General features: G+C 52.1%; 1 protein-coding gene across 4 annotated transcripts in view; it reads right to left on the bottom strand.

The window, feature by feature from the left end:
• Positions 1-16,101: 16,101 nt before the first annotated feature.
• Positions 16,102-20,794, bottom strand: part of SLC37A1 (solute carrier family 37 member 1) — an 82,017-nt gene continuing 77,324 nt past the window's right edge. For 2 of the 4 annotated variants that reach the window (XM_003895443.4, XM_003895442.5), the window contains 2 exons: positions 17,729-17,793; positions 16,102-17,183 (listed from right to left, as the gene is read on the bottom strand). In XM_003895443.4, the coding sequence (XP_003895492.1) occupies positions 17,168-17,183; positions 17,729-17,793 (81 nt within the window). In that variant the 3' untranslated portion in view covers positions 16,102-17,167. The remainder of the gene's footprint in view (positions 17,184-17,728; positions 17,794-20,794) is intronic. The other 2 variants (XM_021935467.2, XM_021935469.2) reach the window with 2 other exon arrangements.

The raw sequence follows: 20,794 nt of genomic DNA, 5'->3' as shown, positions 1-20,794 counted from the left end.
TCTGTAGGCAGCACATCCCACACCCGTGAAGACCACTCTAGTCTATGTACCATTGATACGAGAAGCTGTCGGCCTTCACTGAGCCTGTAGCAGGTCGAGGCTGCAGTGTGGGCAGCCCTGTGACTCAGGCCCTGCAGCTGGTCAGACCCTGTGTTATGAGAGGTATCAGACGTGGGAAAGCAATGCTGTGTGTTCATGGCAAGCCCCTATGCCAGAATCGCAGTGCAGGCCCCTGGGATGCGGGAACAAAGCCATGCCATCTGCGGGAGAGGATTCTGCAAAACATTCTGAAAAGTCCCTGCTGATGTGCTCCTGGGGCCTGGGGGAACGGAATACCTGATTGTGCATGTGGACCTGCTCAGATGAGCTGGATTCTGTCACGCCCCTGGGTCATGAGGTTGGGGACTCAGAAATAACCCATTACAGGTGGGAGGGTGCGTGTGGCAGCAGCAGAAGCAGGAGCAGGAGGCCAAGCAGTGGCGGTCGCCCAGTACCCTGCCACGCTCCACAGCAGTCCTCAGAGCCCCAGTGGAGGAACCTTCCGGTGAACTGAGGAGGGAGGGACAAGCCTGGCCTTAGTTCATGGAGGTGTCTGCTCTGCCTGTTGGACCAGCCCAAATCACCCGGCTGCCATACTCCAGTCTCACCAGGCTGCCCTTTCAAGAGCGTGATATGGTTTGGCTCTGTGTCCCCACCCAAATCTCATCTTGAACTGTGATCCCCAGGTGAGGAGGGTAAGACCTGGTGGGAAGTGATTGGATCACGGGGGCGGTTTCCCCCACGCTGTTCTGGTGATAGTGAGGGAGTTCTCATGAGATCTGATGGTTTTATAAGTGCCTGGCAATTCCCCTGCTTGCACTTGTCTCTCTCACCCACCACTACGTAAGACGTACCTGCTTCCCCTTCCTCCATGATTGTAAGTTTCCTGAGGCGTCACCAGCCATGCAGAACTGTGAGTCAAGGAAACCTCTTTTCTTTATAAATTACCCAGTCTTGGGTAGTATCTTTATAGCAATGTGAGAACGGACTAACACAAAGGGTGATGAAGGAACGTTCTCCCAGTGGTCATCCCCTCTGTGTAAGTGGCTGTGAGGTTAGAAGATCTCTGAATCCATGGGCAATGGCCAATAACTTTGCCAGCTGAGCCCAGAACGGGAGTGATGTGGAGAGTGGGGATGGGCAGTCGGGGCTGAGGCATGGGGTGGACATGGAGGAGTGGGCAGAAGGTGCAAAGATCTGTGTGTAACAGGCAGCTGCTCCCAGAAAGCACCTGCCACAGAGGAGGCCTCAACAACCCCTAGGGAAGGTCAGGCATGGCTGTCTGGGCCAAGTGTGATGGGCTGGTTGTCTCTCTCCATGGGGCCCCAAGGCTGCCATCCTCTCTCCCTGTGCCATCCTCTGCTGCCTCTTTCCCATGGCCCTTGACCCCAAGGGAACTTCCCGATGAGCCTCCTGCCTACTAGGCTCTGAATCAGTCTGTTTGCTGGGGATCTGCCTGCTGTACTGCCACCCTTCCAGAGTAGAGAAACCAGAAGTAACTGAGCAGCGCTGACGTCATATGGCCATCCCAAGGTCAAGCTTCTTCCCCTCACGTATGAAGTTCATTCTTTCCCTCCCACCTGAAGTTCCTTCCAGTTCTGCCCGTAGTACTACGGCTGCCCTGGTGATCTAGGTGGTCTCTCCATTGTGGGTGGTGCCCAGTGGTCCTCAGTGGGTCTGGACAGTCCCTTTCTAGACTGAAGACCTATGAAATGGAAAGACAAGTAATTTACTTCTCCTGCCCGTTTACTATGAAATGTGGGAGCAGAGAGAATAGCAACCAGCCCCATTCAGAGAGAGGCAGAGTGGCAAGCACATGGCAATCGTGGAGTGCAGCCAGCCTGAGGTCCCAGTGTGGTGGAGGATGCTCCTTGATGTGGCCCCAGCTCTCCTCCCTAGGCAGGCCCCAGTCCATGTTCTCAGTGGCAGTGGCTGGCCCTTCCTTTGCTCTGTCCCCTGGGCCACCTGCATCTCAGGCACTGGAGAGTTCCCACTTTCTCAGTCTCTCTGCCACTCCTCAACGAATGGGAGCCCCGAGTTATTCTTAAGTTCTCAAACAATCACAAATACAGTCTGTGAATTCACCCACTGGGGAAAATGTATTTGTAACCCCCACATCAATACTCAGGGCACTCCAGGTCACTGGACACACACAGGGGGGTGAAGTTTCAGACATGGGATGTGCATGTTCCAGCTGAGGCTGGACACAGTGATGTTCTGCCTTCTTGTTCTAGCTCATCCTGTAAACATGGGTCTTTCCGTGGTCTCCTTAGTGACATTCTTTTTTTTTTTTTTGGTGGTTTTGCTAAGTTGGCCCAAGCATAGTGCTGAAGTGGTCCTAAGCACAGGGAAGCTGGCTGCCATGCGCCAGACAGAGAAAAAAGGCATCTTAGAGAAAGCTTCGATGTTAGTGCGTCAACAATATTACACAGGTGTCTTTAAACAGAAACACATAAAACAGGATTGGGTGTGGATTGATGAAAATTTAGTGACCAGAGCTCTCAGGAACCTTAACCCTGTCTTTCTCCTAGGAGCATGACTCATTCATCTCTAATTCCATGTTTACAGTGGCTTTTCAGAACATGAACTGCTGCAGACAATGATAATTGATGGTTTTCTTCTAGGTTTATAGGTTCTTGGGTGTTACCATCCTCTTAAAAATGCTGTTTGTTCAGCTTCTTCTGAAATTATGGAGAGAGACGATGGCAGGCCTCTCGAGGCGATAGAGCTTACATGGGAACACCATACCCTTTATCTGTTTTTCCCAAGCCATTGTGTTCACCTGACATGATTCACTTCTGTCCACTCAGACACTGTAATATTATTTTATATATTAAAAAAATATATAAAAATGTGGACAACACTCCATATATATGTATATACATATATGTATATGTATAATATGTACACATATGGCTTACATATATGCATATATGTATGTATGTACATATATATATGGGGTTTGTCCACAGTTCCTGGGTCATAACTCCCACAGCCCTTGTTACAACAAACAGTCTCTCTCCCTGACCTTCTTCTGCCCTCTTTTTGCCTGCTTTGGGCAGGTGGAACCCTAACCTGCAGTGGGTCATAAGCTCCTCATTCCAGAGGGGGTCCCGCCCCACACCCTGGAGGAGGGAACGCTGCCCAGAAAAGCCAAGAAGAATGTGGCCAGACAGCCTTGCTGGGTTTAGACCATATCCCTTTGGGCCAGTCACATTTCTACATGGTTGTCAATCACGCCCACCCCATGAGTCTCCATGAAAGACCCAAGAGAACAGGGCTCTTCAGGATGGCTGAACACTGACCATGCGGAGGTTCCTGGAGGGTGGCCCCTGGGGAGGGCATGGAAGCTCCGCACCCCTTCCCCCATACTTTGCCCTATGTGTTTCTTCATCTGTATCTTTTGCAATGTCCTTAATAACAAACTGGCAAACACAGGTGTTTCCCTGAGTTGTATAAGCTGCCCCAGCAAATTAATCGAACCCAAAGAGGGGTTGTGGGACCCTGATTTATAGCCATTTGGTCAGAAGTTCCAGAGGCCCAGGCTTGCAACTGGTGTCTGAGGTGGGAGAGGGGCAGTCTTGGGGACGGAGCCCTCATCCTGTGGGATACGAGCTCTCTCCAGGTAGGCAGAGTCAGGATGGAATTACAGGACACCCAGCCAGTGTCTGCTGTAGCGCTGACTGCTTGCTTGCTGGTGAGGATAAATCTCCACATATTTTGGTGTCACAGAAGCCTTCTGTGTTGATTGTTGTAGTTGTGTGAGAGCAGAGAAAAAAAGATTTGAGTTTTTTCTTAAGAGGCGTGGTGGAAGTGGACGTGAGGCTATGCCTTGATTTCCCTCTTGAAGATGCTGAGCTTTCGTGGCAGCTGTTGCTTCAGGCATCTTTCTATTTTACCATTTTGCTGTTGGTATATGAGGAGCTTCTGTCTAGTCCTTCACGTTCCTGAACTGAACTCTCCATTCCCTTTCATCCTGGCTTACAAACCACATAATTACTTTCTGTGTGCCTCGTTTCCTTATAATATCTTTCTAATGCAATCCAAAGGCAACCAACACTCATTACTACTAACATCGTTTCCAGGCCCCTCCTCCGGAGCTGCGATTTTGTTAGGTGTAAGGTCGGCTTCCCACAGCGTCACAGGCACAGTGTTGTACATGAGCCACCTCTGCCCACCAAGCACCACCCCTGCCTCCCCATGGCCATCCTGTCACATTGGTTACCCAGTTACTGGGGGGCTACTGGGCTGGGGGACTGCCTCATGCCTCACACTGCCACGCCTGGACCAGGCTCACTGAGCAGCCGATGTGTTGGACGTTGCTAGTCCCCATGGCCGAGGGGAAAGGGCTCTGCCACATGACCCATGCCCAGCCCAGAAGGTTCACGTGTCAAAATGTTGGCCAGCATAGTAGGAGGCTGGGAGTGGAATAGCTGCAGGAACCTAGAAGGGTCGAGAATTGGAAATACTTGGCAGAAAGCATTAGTTACTGTTACAGAGGATGACAGAGATGGGGCATTCTTAGAGGACTTGAGGGGACAGGCCTGCTTGATCCGTGCCCCAGGGTGAGGGAGACTGAGCCCCGCAGCACAGGCCAGCAAGGTGGTCTGGAGGGCAAACACCGTCCCTCTGTCCTGCCCTGCCCCACTCCGCTGTGCAGGGTGGTGTCTGGATGGTGGCAACTCTCAGCTCATGGGCTGCAGCAAGCCTTGGCATGGACACGGTCATCGACCTGAGAGGCCTCAGCGTTCCCTCCAGCACCCCGCTCCAACGATCCCAATTCACGCGGGAGTCCTGGATCTCGGCTCCAGCGTAGTTTGGGAGCCCTGGACGTGCTCAGCCCGGCCTGCTTCCCACGCTTTGCTTGCAAACGGCTGGGGAGGCTTCGGAAGAGAGCTGGATCTTTCCTGCAGGGTGACAGCGGTGCCATCAACTTGCCGCCGAGTTGAAGGCCCTCCAGGAGTTCCCTCTCCTAACCGAATCCCACCCCAGCTCCTCTGAGTCATTGGCACTGGGTGGTTTTCTTGCATTTCGTATAATTTGGAGGCATGGATTTATCATTTCCCCCACTCGGCAGTCTGGAGACATTCATTTTTTTTTCATTTCATACTGCAGTTTCTAAAAATAACGTTAGTGGTAACTTCAATTTCTTACTCATTTCTCTCCTTCAGTATGAGGCGAGGGGATTTATAGAGGCCTGCTGCTGAGGGGACCCCAGGGGACAGAGCACCCGTGGCTTGTTCCTCTCACAAGAGTCCACCCTCCTGCCTCATCCCCGTGGCATGCATGTGATCACCTGGGAACAGTCCAGGCGGGGCTCGCTCCCTCCTGCAATGCCACCAGGCACAACCAGCATCCCCAGGGCTCTGATCGGGCCCTGATCCCTGGCGCTGCGCTGTGCGAAGTCACATGGCCTGTCGGGGCGTCAGTGGCTTTGTTTGTCTGGAAAGTGGAGAAACTGGCGATCTTCGTCCATAGAACAGGAGGCTGGACAAGTGGCTGTGTAACACAGCAGCATTGTTTGGGTGTGATGGTATGATGCAATAATTTGCTTAAAAACACATAACAAGGCTGGGCGTGGTGGCTCATGCCTGTAATCCCAGCACTTTGGGAAGCCGAGGCGGGCAGATTACTTGAGGCCAGGAGTTCGAGACCAGCCTGGCCAACATTGTGAGACCAACATTGTGAAACCCTATGTCTACAAAAATTAGCCAGACATGGCGGTGTGAGCCTGTAATTCCAGCTGCTCGGGAGGCTGAGGCAGGAGCATCTCTTGAACCTGGGAGGCAAATGTTGCAGTGAGCCGAGATGGCGCCACCACACTCCAGCCTGGCTGACAGAGTGAGACACTGGCTCAAAAAAAAAAAAAAAAAAAAAAAAAGCAAACCATATGAGATAAAATGACGGCTTCCCTGGGGGGCTAGATTTGAGGCAGGAAAGGCAGCCTGTTGATAACTGTCGAGGCTGGGGATGGGATGTGGAGCTTATTAAGCTGTCTATTTTTATGTACCCATGAGAACTCCCGTAGTAAGAAAACGTGAAAAGAAAATCATAAAACGAAATCACAAGGAAGGCTGGTTTGTTGCAGCCTTTTTTGGGTTGGAGTTGGGTGAGTCTGGGCTTCCCAGCAAGCTCGAGGAAAGGACAAAGGTCGGACTTGCGGCCTGGGTCCTGGCCCTGAGTGTGGACTCTAGTGAGGCTTGGCTCCCACCCCTGAGCCGTGGATGTGGCGGCTGGGTCCTGACCCTGGTCAGCCACAGCATGGCGTGGGGAGCTGAAGCAGGTCATCCTCTGTGAGGCTGTTTCTCCACTTTTTACTAAAAGGCGGGGACAGCGAGGCCTCACAAGAAGTGCTGGGAGGAGTGGGTGGCAGATGGGTGGGGAGAGGGTGCTCCATGAATGTCCTCTTGCCCCCATCCTCCCTCCTCAGCCAGCCCCTGTCCCCGGAGCCCCCACTCCTGCCCTCCCCTTCTATCCTAAAGCCCAGGCTGGCTCTGGATACATTTGATTTCTGGTTCCTCGTTAAATGTGACAAGTGAAGCCAGAGGACCCTCTGACACCCAGGACTGAGTGCAGCGCCGGGAGGGGCTTGCCGGGTGTGATGGAGGGGGCAGTGTGGGGCACGGGGCCAGGGTCTCCTGAGCTCTGGATATTTGAGCTGCGGACCGGACAGGATACCCTCCTCCACGGGAAGGCCTCAGTGAGCCGGGGCTGGGGGGCCCTCTTGTGGCAACAGAGGGCCTGGGTTCTATGTACAAAAGCAAAACCAAAACGTGGGAGCAGCCTTTCACGAGCCCAGGCAGACGCAGCTCACCGGTCCCCCGAGGCCACCAGCCCAGCAGGCTTCAGGGAGCCTGGATCTGCAGGCGGTGGCCGAGGCCGTGGTACAGCCCACCCAGCGTCCACCCTGCGGTCTGTCGCGATGGCCAAGGTCTTGGAGTACTGATGAGAGGTGCCCTCCCAGGTGCCAAAAGGAACTTCTGCAGATACTGTTCCTGGCAATTGCAGGGCTCCTGGCAATCGAAGCACAGGTGAGTGCAGACATAGGCTGCCTTTACGAAAGGCACAGAGCCATGGCCAGAACCCCTCGGTCTGGTCTCCACGGCCACTTTTGGGGCCTTGGGTTCCTTATCTGTCACGTGGCCTCTGAAGCTGCTGTCGGCTCTAAATTGTGATTATTGGCCCAAAGTTGAACCCGTTACTGTTCTCTGAGAAGTGGCTTTCCTTCTGGTCCTCCTATTTCTGTCTCTTCTCACTTACTACAATTTTCCAGTGGCACCTCCGTCCAACCCCTTCAGTGCCCATTGTCAGAGTCACACCCTAGGGCTCATCATTGGCCACGCCCGCCCTGTCTCCAGAACCTCGGCTCCCAGGACCTCACCCACCTCCCATCTGTACAGATCAGCCCCCAGCGAGCCTTCCAGCCACGGGGCCCACTGATTCCCCACTCGCACCATCATCCACCTCTTCACCAGCCTGAGACCAGGCTTGGGTTTCCTGGGTCACTAGCCTCGCCTCTCCTTTCACGGTCCTGTCCCTTGTCTCTACAGCCTGACTAGTATGGAAAACCCTGATCCTGGTGAAATCAGCGAAATCAGTGACCCTCTGTGGCCTGTGCTGCTGAACTTCCTTCCTGGACCTCCTCCAGGGTCTGGAATGGCCTTCCCGAGATCTGCAGGGTTCACTCCATCACGCCCTTATCCCGTCCTCGAAGACGACCGTCAATACACAATCATACAGCCCCCGCTCCTGCCCCCAGACTGTTTACTGTTCCTTTGTTAGTCGTCTATTGCTCCCCTCAGACGACTCCACGGGGCCGATTTGGCTTTCCCTGTTTATTACTGTGTGTGTCCCTGCGCTTATTCTCAGGGCTTGGCGATACGAGTGTGCTGAATGAATGGACGAGCAAATGAGTGCCGCTCTTCTACCATCAGGTTTGGAATCACGGCTCTGGATTTGGGTAAATTTTACAACACCAGGCACCCGAGAGGTGTCTTCATGGGGCTGGCTGCAGAGTGGGCCGTTCTGAAGGCAGAGCTTCTAGAGCTGGTGACCTTGCTGTCCCTAAGGCTGTGGTAGGATGCGGGGCTCACACAGAGTGGCAGCAGCAACTCTTGGGAAAATGTGCTCAAAATACAACTGTCCCAGGAAGAAACAGCCCCGGAATAGAGTGTTTACGTTCTTTCTGTACTCGCCTTGATTTTTAAAATAACTTAATTACTTCTGATTTTAAAGATAAGACAGGTCCCTGTAAAACAGGTAGACGATGCAGAAAGATGATGCATCCTCCAGGTTCAGCCAGAGCAACAGTACCAGTCGGAGATCTCACACACACACACACACACACACACACGTGCACGCACAGCTACGCATGCACACACAATGCACACACACACCTATGCATGCACACACACGCATGCACACGGATGCACACACATGCATGCACATACACACGCACGCACGCATGCACACACACGTGCACATGGATGCACACAGGCACACACGTGTGCACACACACACGCACACACATGCATGGACACACACACGCACACACACACATGCACGTGTGCACACACATTCATTTCAAGGAACTGCCTTATGCAACTGTGGCGGTTGGCTGGGCAGGTCTGAAATCCAGGGCAGGCATCAGGCTGGAAACTCTCAGGCCGGAGCCGAGGCTGAGTCCACCAGTGGAATTTCTCCTTCCTGGGGGAAGCCTCAGTTTTGCTCTCAAGCCCTTCAACGGACTGGACCAGGCCCACCCAAGTTATGGAGGATAAATCTCCATTAGTTAAAGTTGATGGATTCACGGTGTTAAGCACATTTATGAAATGCCTTCAGGACAACACCCTAAGTCGTGTTCACTTGAATAACTGGGTCCTAAGGCCTGGCCATGAGGATGCACGAAACTAACCCTCACAGACGTGAATGGAGCTCAGAAGGTACTGACACAAATTAGTTAGAAAGAGACAAATGGCCCAGTAGGACAGTGGGCAAAGGCTGTAGAGAGGAGAGACATAGCGGAGGGGATCCACATGGCCCACCTGCAGAGAGGTGCTTAGCACACCAGGTAAAGTCAGTTAAAACCCCCGGGCTAGAATGCCGTTTCCTCAAAAGGGCTGTTTCCGGAGTGCTGGTGACATTTAATTTCCTGCCCGGGAGAGCGGGTGCACGGGTGTACAGTCACAGTTATTAAACTGTGTGTCAAGGCTCTCAGGACCCTGGGGGCAGGCTCTGGGTTCTCAGTAAGCGAGTAGGGGGACCACAGTGCTGGCGCTGGACCCTTGGGGTCTGACCACACAGACTGTGGAGGCATCCTGCAGCCTCACCCCCCTGAGCAGGCTGCCTGCCTCTCAGGTGTCCACCAAAGTACCCCATGCTTGTGATGCGGCACCTTCAAGTCACACTGGTGATTGCTGCTGCTGCCCAAATCCGCTAGCCAGGCCAGAGGCACCTTTGGCAAGGCACGTCTGGGCCAGGATGAGCGGCAAGTTTCAGGCCATACGCTTATTTTGCCTCAAAGCAGTCATATTAGTCTAAGGCAGTCCGTCTGAATTCCTGCACACTCACACACACGTGAGTGCCTCAGCCCTAGGGGAGCCATTTGGTGCTATCAGGAAGCATCAATAAAATACCCAAAGAGAAGACAAGGAGAAAGAATGACTAGGCCAAGGCTAGTGAGGCCTCTGGATTGAAAAGGCAAGAGGAAAATGCAGGTGTAGATATAAATAGGGCGGCAAGCTTGATGCAGGTAAGAGGAAATGCATGTGTGGATATAAACGGGACAGGAGGCTTGATGCAAGTAAGAGGAAAACATGCATGCGTAGGTATAAACAGGACAGGAGGCTTGATGCAGGTAAAGGGAAACAGATGCGTAGGTATAAACAGGGCAGGAGGCTTGATGCAGGTAAGAGGAAACAGATGGGTAGGTATAAACAGGGCACGAGGCTTGATGCAGGTAAGAGGAAAACGCATGCGTGGATATAAACAGGGCGGCAGGCTTGATGCAGGTACCTACTTCTCAGTTCTGTCCTGTGGCTACTCGGCCCTGACACTGGTCAACGTGCTGAGCTCAGCACTGCTTTTCCCCACGGCTTCTCCTCAGATGCTGACTGCAAGGGGCAGAACGAGTAAGGTCCTTCCCACGGGGTCCCCTTCCCTTCCTGCGTCTCGGGCCTGTTTCCCGGAAAGCTGTTTATTCCCCCCGCTGACTAAGTGGTGCCGAAAGCGTCTGAGGGACTAAACTCCTCTTGGGGCTTATTGTGAGCTGGTGGAGACGAGGCGTTTCCACCCTTTACCCATCCCTTCTACTCATGGGACTTTCCCAGCAGCTCCAAGGGCAGCCAAGGCCCCGGCTAAGGTTTCTGTTCTTACCAGAAGTAAATACAAAGAAATGCTGGTAACTTGCTGAGACACAGAAAGTGTGATGAGAGTCAGACATGCTGCACCCTCCTGCCCCAGGAGGCTGGGGTGACTCCTTCCCGTCTGTGGACGTGTGGGGACACACTGTGAGAGTCCCAAGTCTTTGCTGCCAATAGCAGGTGGACGAGGAAGGGGTTGTGGGGATGTGGAAAAAGTGGAGGAAGAAAGATTTATTGAAAGCTGGTGCAAAAGGGGAAGAGAGGCCAATGTAGACCCAACCGTGCCCTGCCTGCCGGGGCCCCTGCTCTGGCCTGGTGGCTTCTGGACGTGACAACCCAGCCATGGTCCTGCTGGACCTTTGTTTCCTGGGAGACTTCTTGGAGGCCTGGTCCCTGGTCCATAAGGACGCATAATTCTCAAGCCATGTTTCCATTTGAGAGATGCTAATGGTGAGTGTGGGCTCCTTCCTTTTCTTTCTTTCCTTTCTTTCTTTTTTTGAGATGGACTCTTGCTCTGTCACCCAGGCTGGAGTGCAGTGGCGCGAACCTCTGCCTCCCAGGTTCAAGCAATTCTCCTGCCTCAGCCTCCCAAGTAGCTGGGACTACAGGTGCCTGCCACCACGCCCGACTAATTTTTACTATTTTTTAGTAGAGACAGGATTTCGCACTGTTAGCCAGGATGGTCTCGATCTCCTGACCTAGTGATCCACCTGCTCTGGCCTCCCAAAGTGCTGGGATTGCAGACATGAACCACTGCACCTGGTCCCTTGTGTCTTTTTAATGAATGAATGGATTAGCATGGAAGGAGAAGTAGGGTCTATTTTTCACCTGGCTCTAGAATTTTAGTGCTCACAGGCACCCTGGAGCCAGTTTCCTTGAAAACTCTCATTTTAAATGGAGGGGAAGGGGAGCAATCACTTACCAGTTTCGAGTGATCTTCTGGGGTGATAAGACGTGTTGACCTGGAGAGAGCTGGTGGCTGCACAACACTGTGAATGCCCCAAATGCCACCAACTGTATGCTTTGAAATGATTAGTTGTATGTTATGTGAATGTCACCTCAGTTCCAAAAAAATAATAATAATGCCCTTGAGACCAGGAGAGTCTGCTCCCCCAGAGCCACTAGCTCCTCCTGTTGGGCTCCAGGACGTCTGGGTGTGGCTGCTGCTGCACCGCGGGGTGCAGGGACTCCTTAAACGCACATGCCGTTTTTCTGCATCTCCACTCCAAGTTCCTTTTAGAGGCAGGCAGGGTGTGGATTTTAACAGTAACAGAATGTCCAGTGCCTGCCTCATTTTAGAATTTCAAAGAGACAGAACCGTCTTGGTTATTACCAAGTTGAGGAAGGAAGGGAATGGAATATTCAGGATCAAGATGCCTTCAAAGTCCATGTTCACTGTTGGCCCAAATGACACATGACATCCACTCACCGATCCTGTTTTGGTCAAAAATTGGCCTGGCTGGTTGGGTGTGGTGGTTGATGTCTGTAATCCCATCACTTTGGGAGGTCAAGGCAGGCGGATCATGAGGTCAGGAGTTCGAGATCAGCCTGGCCGACATGGTGAAATCCTGTCTCTTCTTAAAATACAAAAATTAGCTGGGAGTGGTGGCAGGTGCCTGTAATCCCAGCTACATGGGAGGCTGAGGGATGAGAACTGCTTGAACCCAGGAGGCGGAGGTTGCGGTGAGCTGAGATCGTGCCACTGCACTCCAGCCTGGTGACAGAGCGAGACTCCGTCTCAAAAAAAAAAAAAGTGGTTGAGGGCGTGTAAAGAAACATAAAAATCACAGGATGCCCACACTTCTTATGCCAAAGGGAAGGGTAAGCCTGGAGTCTGGGTCATGCAACACTGCGTCCATATGGACAGCTGTCACTAGCAGGATGCATCAGCCAGGTCCCCACAGAAAGGTGGAGCCCACAGCCATCTCCAAGGGCCCCCACAGATCTTTCATCAGTATATTCTTTGCTGGCCTCCCATAAACAAGGACATGCCAATCATAACTTTAGGTGTGCAATCTAAGTCCAGCTCCTAAAACGAGAGTCTGTTCCATTCCATGCTGATAATGTCCTCTAAGGGCTTGTCCTCCCAGTGGCAGGCCAAAGGCAAGACGAGATAAAGCGTTCCTCCACCTCCCCAGAGAAGTCTGCAAAATGGATTCCTCCTTTACTCCCTTTTCCTCTTCAAACATTTACCTTATGTGAAATGCAGATTTACTGGGTGCTCACAAGAATGTCACCATTCACCTTACCTCAATGTCTAAATACCACACCTCTTGAAAGCCTCTTTAGAAAAACAGCCACAGATGTGTCTGTGGCTTGTATTTTTCCTGGACATGCCCTAAAGCTGGCAGAATAGACCTCGGTTGACTGAGATATTTGCCTCGATCGCCTCTTTCAGTTTCCAGGCCTGACCATTGTTAAGTGTGTCCCGGAGGGTGTCAGGGACCCATTCCAAAGATCAAGAAATTCTCAACTGGCAAGGGCTCCCCTGCCTTCCACCCTACCCCACTGTCCTTCCCAGCAGCCCAGGGTGCCGCCCACCCTGACTGTCTCTGACGATGGCACATGCCCCTGCCCTCCGTGGACTTTCCCAGCTGCCTGGGATGTGCCCTGCTGTGCCCCTGCATCCCACTTGCTGCCCAGGGATGATGCTTCAGGGTGGCCTGCGACTGGCTCAGCAATGATGGACTCTCCTGGGAGGGTCAGGCCCTGGCGTCCTGCCCTGGGTGCTAGAGACACTGCCTGTGTTCAGCAGCTGGAGTTAAATTCCGGCTCCCAAGCGGTGTGACGGGGAACATGCTGCACTTGGCCACCGCTACAGGTGACCCATGCCCCACATCATCCCCATGTCCGGAGCTCACAGGCCCCCTTGGGAAGGGGCCAGCAACAAGAGCTGGCTTCAGAATGAGCAAGCAGCTCAGGACTGCATTCTCCAGAGGCCCTTGGATCTGTTCTCAGGGGTAGGGCACGTTGGAACGTATGGGACAGGGAAGCCTGCGTGGTGGCAGTTAACCCAGACTCAGTGAGGGGCACCACCAGATTCCAGATGCACCATTGCTCCTCCCGACTCAGGCCCCTGGGGTCTCTCAGCCAGGCCTTCAGTTCCCACTTCCATCCTGGATGAGGTGTCATTCTGTGGGGCCACAGGGCATGTGGCCAGTGCAGTCACCAGGCACCTGTGCCCCGAAGGGTCACGTGGGTTGAGTGCCCCACCGTGGCTGTGTGGAGATTCTGAGAAGTGCTCTTTTTGCGTCTGTGGTTTGTAAGGGAAGTCCAGAGGACAATGGAGCCGGCACTGAGGGACTGGAACCTTGGCTCTTACGTGATTCTGACTCCACCACCTCCCCAGGCTGGGCCTAGGTTGTGCTCCCACTCTGGGAAGTGACCTGCCTACGGCCTGTGGTCTCTGGTGGCCCTGACAGCTGCCCCTGCCTTGGCAGCCAGTGCTATAGCCTCTTCTATTGCCCTCCAGGGACCTGGGGTGTCCTGTGCAGAGACTGTGGGTCAATGCAGAGCCTTGGGAAGGGAGGTGGCCTGGTGCATCGGAGCCCCGTGGGGGACAGCCTGGGTGCCTTGTGGGCACAGCCTGAAAGGAACACAGTGCCGTTGCACCTGCTTCTCACCTGGCCCAGCTGTGCTTTGCTGAGGTGAGACCGGAGTGGTCCTGTGGCCATTTAGCAGAGTGGTTTTTATGTCTTGTTGAATTGAATGATAAAAAATCAGGGCTCATTTTTTTTCAGTTCATAGTTTATCAAGCAACTTAGTTTTCTTGGATTTTACAAGCTGGTGATAGGAAGGCTGGCTCTGGTCTGACTGAGACGCACAGTACAGGAGCCACCAGGCACCTGTACTCCTGGCAGCTCTTGGACTGTGAGGTGCGTTCACTGAAGTGAGCTTCCAGGAGTAGTTTTTCCTGCCTACAGACAGGCTGGAGAGCTGGAGTCCCACCTTGAGCTCTTTCACTGGCCCTGTAGCCAGCTTGTGTTTCCATCATCTGGCATTTTTCGTCAACATGAATAGGAGAGTCTTAGTGATGTGCACTAAGTGCACACGTGCATGACGGGCAGAGCCACGCCTCCACACGACGGCAGGTACACGTGTGACGGGCAGAGCCACGCCTCCACACGGTGGCAGGTACACGTGTGACGGGCAGAGCCACGCCTCCACACGACAGCGGGTGCACACGTGTGTGACAGGCAGAGCCACGCCTCCACACGATGGCAGGTGTGTGTGTGTCTCAGAGCTGGCTGTTTGCAGATGGAGAAGACCCCAGCTATGCTCAAATGAGGATGTATTTTTATATTGAAATCATGTACTTTTTTTCTTAAGTCATGATGGAAATCTTCCATTGATGAATCAAGGTGAATTTCCGCTAAATTGCTTTAAAAAAATAGCTGTGTGTATACTCTTCATTTTAAAAAAAGGATCGACTCTCCATTTCCAAAGGCATTCTCGGGGTTTAGTTTAGAGGGTTCAGAAATGGGAAATTGCTTTTCCTTTGTGAGTTGTGGGAGATTTTCTTCCAGTACTTTAGTTCACTGAGATGGGGAAACAGCGATGGCCACCTCAAGGCTGCTGTGCTGAACACTGGCTGGTGGCTATGGGGTGAGGAGGGTCTGCTCCGGCCCACCCGCCCTGGGCCTCTGACTAGGTGAGGCCTCAGAGGGCACAGTTCTGGGGAGGCAGGGGGCAGTGAACGCAAAGCATTTTGTTTATGGAAAAAGCCCTCTGTGCATTCTGTAATGACACTGTGCCATCTGCCTCGTCCCTCGCTTGTTCAGCCCATGGATACCAGCACTGCATACCGGGAGGGAGGAGGTGCCCTGTGGCAAGCACGGGGCTGGTGCCCACCCTCAGGGATGGCAGCCGGCAGGGGCTCAGGGTGGCCCAGGCCACTGTGACGCCAGCGGGAGAGGGCTGGACTGGTGCCTGGAGCCAGGTCACGGACAGAGGGAAAGCGGGAGGCTCCTAGGAACCTGTGTCCAGGCGGGGGGAAGCACTGGGGGGCCGGGAAAGGCCAGCGCACTGCGTGTGTGGGAAACGCACTCCATCCATTTGGTGTTTAGAGAATTTTTTTTAGCAGAAAGTTTTTAAATGTATAAATAACTTGCCATTAAAAAGAGAGTGAGCCAATCAGGTGGGGCAGTGGCACGCAGAAGCCCCCACAGCCAGGTCTGCTGCTCCTGTGGGCTTCTCTGCAGAGCTTGGGCAGGAGGCCCCTGAGAACCGCGGGACACCCAGTGTGTTGTTTCTGACCTTTGCCCTGCTGCTGTGAGGGGTCCCCAGATGAACTCCCACAGCACTCCATCCAGGGAAAGCCCGCACCATGCACATCTGGCCGGTCAGGGTTCTAAGAAGGTCGTTTGAAAGCCTGGACCCCACCATGCAGTTCCCAAGTGCACCATCTTTCCCCACCGCCACTGGGTGTGACATCTCCTAGTCAAGGACAAATCCTAGGATATTCTTTAAACTGTGTGATTTAGAAAACATCCAGATGGCTGCTTACTGGGGCCTCAGCTTGGCCTTCTGTGCAAACAAGGGCCCCAGAGGTAGCCCCTTTCCTGCTGGAAATGGATTTTTAGTCGCAAAATCCTGAATGTCCAAACCTGAGAAAACCCAAAACACACAACACGACTTGGAAATTCCCTTTTGCAGCGTAATGGAAATGTGAGCAGAAATCATCAACATTCTCTGAGTGTTCTGAGATTTTTTTAACAAAAACATTTTATTTCAAAGGGCAGATAAGTATTTTGCTAGACACGACTGAAAAAAACGGCCAGAGAACAATTGGAGTTTGTCTTAATAAATAACAAAATGCCATTTATGTTTCTTAAACTTCATATGACACAATACACATCTTAAATAAATAACCCACTCTGTTGCTATGTATTAAAAACAGTCCCAGGTGTGGTGTGTCGTGGAGTGAAGCCAGTTGCTGGGCTTGGACCCGCCAATCCCAGTGCCGGTGGGGAGGCCGCTTCCCAAGCCTCTGCCATGCCTCTGTGCCCCGAGCTGAACAGCAGCACCGAGGCCTCGGAGGGCAGCAGGAATGCCAGGGGCTGGGATGACGGTGACTTCAGGGCGTTCTGTGGCTGGCACGCCTGGGTGCCTCCAAGTGGAGGTGCTTCCTGCTTCCTCACCCTTGGCTTCTCAACAATTAGTTTTCAGGTCAGTCCAGAACATCAGGGGTGCTAGAAAAGCCTCTGGGGTGATGTAGGTCTGAGCTCCGTCTTGGTTTCCGATCAGGTTGTCGGCCTTCCTGCTGTCATGTGGCGCCGGCTCTCTGCTTCTCTGCTGGCCGGCGCTGTCTGGTGGGCTCTGGTGTCCTGTTTTTCCACATGGCACATTCAGGTTCTCTGAAGCCACAGCCAGCGTGGCACTCGCTCACTTTGATGTTCTGTGGCTGACACGCCTGAGAGGGTCGATGCTGCCTGTGCACCCCACACCCACCCGGCCTGGCTGTCACGTGTGCATTTAGGTGGTTGCATGGGCACATGCCTTCAAGGCCAGGGTTGGCCGGGTCTTCGGTTCTCTGGCTCGGCTCAGGCAGCAGTTCCCGCAGACTCTTCTCACTGCTGTTCAGCTCTACGTCTCGTTTAAAATAGCACCAGGAGTTCTCAGGTTGGCTTCTGTGTCTTTTCCAGGTGCGTGTGCAAAAGGCAAAGGGAAGTCACTCTTTCTGTGCAGGGCCCTTTATCTAAACTGTCCTTGAAAGGCAGTTGTGAAGGGTGGGCCCAGACCCCCTCCACGGGACCGGGGGTGGGGTGTCACTGTTCCTTAAATCTGAAAGAAAGGATGAAAGAACACCTGCTCTAACAGCCAGCAGTGGCTCAGCAAGAGATGCTGAACCTTACACACCACACGCAAATCCCCTGGGGAGCCGGCTGCCCTCCAGGCCCAGCAGGGATTTGTCTCCTATGGGGCACTGGATGCTAGATAAACCCTTGCACCTTTCCCACAACCTCCTGGGGGCCAGGAAGGAGAGAGAAGGGAGGGAGGGAGGACCAAGGAGGGAGGGAAAAGAGGAGGGAGAAGGGGGAGAGCAGGAAGGCAAGGAGAGCTCGGGGGGCTGCACCTCCAACAGAATGCCAAAGACGGCAATTCCCTCTCATTTTCCAACCAGGTTTTGAGGAGAGATTACCACCAACCCATCCAAACAGAGGTATTTATTAGAAAAGAAAAAGCAAGAGTGAAGGTGGCATGCCGTGAAAAGATTAGCCATGTGTTTTCTTTCTTTTAGGGAAAGCCAGATGTGGAAGGCAGACAGGACAGAAGGCGCCTTGGAGCTGGCTTTCACGCACGGGGACAGGGCCCGAGCTGGGACTTACGGAACTTGGTCCCCCGTCGCTGACCCTGGGCAGCTCAGCTCCTTGTGTATGAGGCGGATCAGGAACTGCACCAAAACAAAGGTGAGCCCACCCGTCACTGGGGCAGGCACAGGCACAGGGCAGCCCGCGCTGTGGGCACCGTGAGGACCTAGCCCGCAAGACCCAGGTGAGTGGTTCTCTCCCCACAGCACCTTCCCTGGGGTCACCTCCCTGCAAGAGCAGTGGGGCCTGCATACTCAGCCCGAGGCCTTGGTTCCTGTGGGCAGGGCTGTCTGATGAGGGCCCACGAAGAACCAGGAGGTGCCCTGAAAACAAGGCTTTTGGGAAAGATGCAGCCTGAACCAGTTCTGGGGTCAAGTCATGTTTAGAATAAAATCAGTCCAATCATAAAATGTCCACAGTGGGAAAAAGAAAGATAAGAGGACCACAATGCTGGTGGCCCAGGGGGTGGACTTGCGAGTTTCTCAGGCGACTCTAAAGCCAGGTGAGCATCTCCTCCGACGCCAGTCCTGGGGTCTGAAGAGGCTGCCACAGGACAGCTGCACCCCACTGGGAGCCCCTTGGAGGCCAGGCCTGGCCGGGGGTCAGGGCTGTTCCACCAATATTGCTGCCTCAGCTTGAGCTCCTCTCCAGACCCAGGGCTTTAACTCTGTGCCTTTCACATGTTCGAGGGCTCAACATCAGCTTCCAAATCCAGACAAATGACTGTGCTATCCCCAATTTAACTAGTGTGTCTGCATTTTCCAGTGTGGATCCAGTCTCTCTCCCAGTGTGATATCAGCCCACAGGAGGGCTCTCCCTGGACGTGGCTCCTCACTCTTAGAGGGCCACAGATGCCCTCAGACCCAGGGTGGATCACTGGGCCAGGGGAGGCGGGGAAGGGGTGCTGGAGGACGGTCTCCAGGGGCTGCTTAAAAACCAAACCCACGGCCCCACCCCCAAGCCTCAGGCCACAGCTCTAGAAGGCAGAAACTCTTCTATTTTCTTAGATGCTTATGGTTTGAGTGGGAACTTAGAAGTCCCCCACATGAGGTGAGTTCAAGCTGGAGAGAACAGGAGCCCCTTCTACAGATAAGATGCATCCAGCTGCTCTGCTTGGTACATGAAAGGTGTTTGCGATAATTAGTTGGTAAAGGTCGTGGGAACATGGCAGGTACTAACAATAGTGCTGGTGGCAAGAGCAAGGCTATTGTTAAATAAATCCATCTGTGTGTATCTGAACCGCTAGCTCCAATTACTGGCACAGGCTTGTTGTGTTTGAGCTGGTACCTTACCCACATCTACATCCTATCAAGTGTGATGTGTGAAAAGTGCTAGCCTGAAGAGTCCTATGATTATGAAAAGCCGATCATTAAGACAGAGAAAAAAAGATGAAGAATGTAGTAGCAAGTGTTATCTGTGGGTATGGGATGAACTGTAAATAGTGACAGCTCTGAAGAACAGAGATCCGATTTCAAAACATGCCGTGTGCTTGGCTCACGCATGCAAGAATGACCAACAAGGAGGGGCCCTGCCAACTTTAAGAGCCCAGTGCGTACTGGAGACCTGAGGACTTTGGCTGTGTGCCCAGGCAGTCCTGCAGGCCCTGGAGCTGGCCATCAGTGTGCGCGGTGAGGCAGGAAGCATGGTGTCCTCTGGCCCCCCAGGACACCTGCTCAGATCATGGAGGTTCTCAGCCTCAGACTTGGGAGGAAACACTTGTCTATTTTGGTGAAAAGATACCAGAAAGCATGTTGATCAGGGAAGAGAAAAAGGTGTCTATTTCTTAGGTTTGAAAGGCTCAACTCAAGCTCACTGGCCTGCTGCACATCCTGGTTCAGTTTCTTCTCCACTACAAGACCCCATCTCCCAAGTGCTTCTGCTTTAGGTCTCTTTCTTCCAGTGCAACAAATCCACCCTCCTCTGGTTATTATTTACCTGTCGTGTACTTTCCCATTCTTTTACTTTCGTCTTTTCGGAATTCCAGTGTAGCAGGTGTGTTTCTTGTAAATAACCAGTGCCTGTATTTTTAAAAGCAACTTGACAGTCTCTGCTTCTAACTGATGAGTTTAGTCCGTTTATAGTTACTGTGTTGCTGGTATGCTGGGATCATTTTCATCCATGTCGCTATGTATTTCTGTATTTACCCTGCTTTTTCTATGCTTCCCCTGACCCTAGGTTCTCTTGAATAAATCTTCATTTCCCTGTATTGCCTTGAAGGTTACACATTCTATTGCTATTGACTTGACAATATAAGAACTGCGGTGTGCTGGAACTCTGATTGTCCCGCTTGTACTTTACATTTTCAGTATTTCAGTTCTTTTTTATATTGCCCAAATTAGTCGTCATTGCTGTTGTTTTAAACTAAGAGTCAGAAAGCTTCTTCTGTAAAGGTCTAGATAGTAAATATTTCAGGCTTTGCAGCCATATGGTCTCTGTTGCGCATTCTTTTGTTGATTTTTTTAAAGAAATCTTTAAAAATATAAACCATTCCCAGCTGGAGGATCATACAAAAATAGGCCACAGTTAGCTGGCCCCTATTTTATATGGTCAATACTTAGATTCATCCTTAGGAATATTGCTTTTTTGCTTGCATTTCTCCTTGCATCTCAGACTTTCCTTCTGGATCTATCTTCCTTCTTTGAATACACTGTTTAGCAATTTTTGCTGGGAGCATCTTTGGTTAAAAATGTTTTCACTTCACCCTTACTCTTGCATGCAAGTTTATCTAGGTACAGAATTCTAAGTCGTTTGATTTCTGAATCTAAGAATGTTTGTCTTTCATGTATGTGGAAAATTCTCAGCTATTTTCTCTTAAAATATTGCTTCAAACCCAGTCTATTATCTTCCTCTGGAATTACTTTCAGATATTAGGCCATCTCATTTGGTCCTCCATTTTATATTTCATTTCTCTTTAATATTTTCCATCTCTCTTTTTGTGCTGAATTCTGGATAATTTCTTCATGTCTATATTTCATTTCAGTAATCTCTTCAGCTGTATCTAATTTACTTTTCTAACCCATCCATTGAGGTTTTTTTTTCAGGCTAAAGATCACATTTTTTATTTCTATAACTCCTGTTTGGTTG

The sequence above is a fragment of the Papio anubis genome, chromosome 4 (assembly GCF_008728515.1).
Source record: "Papio anubis isolate 15944 chromosome 4, Panubis1.0, whole genome shotgun sequence".
Lineage (NCBI taxonomy): Eukaryota > Metazoa > Chordata > Mammalia > Primates > Cercopithecidae > Papio > Papio anubis.
The sequence above is the reverse complement of the archived record's forward strand: the minus strand, read 5'-3'. Positions and strand labels throughout refer to the sequence as shown.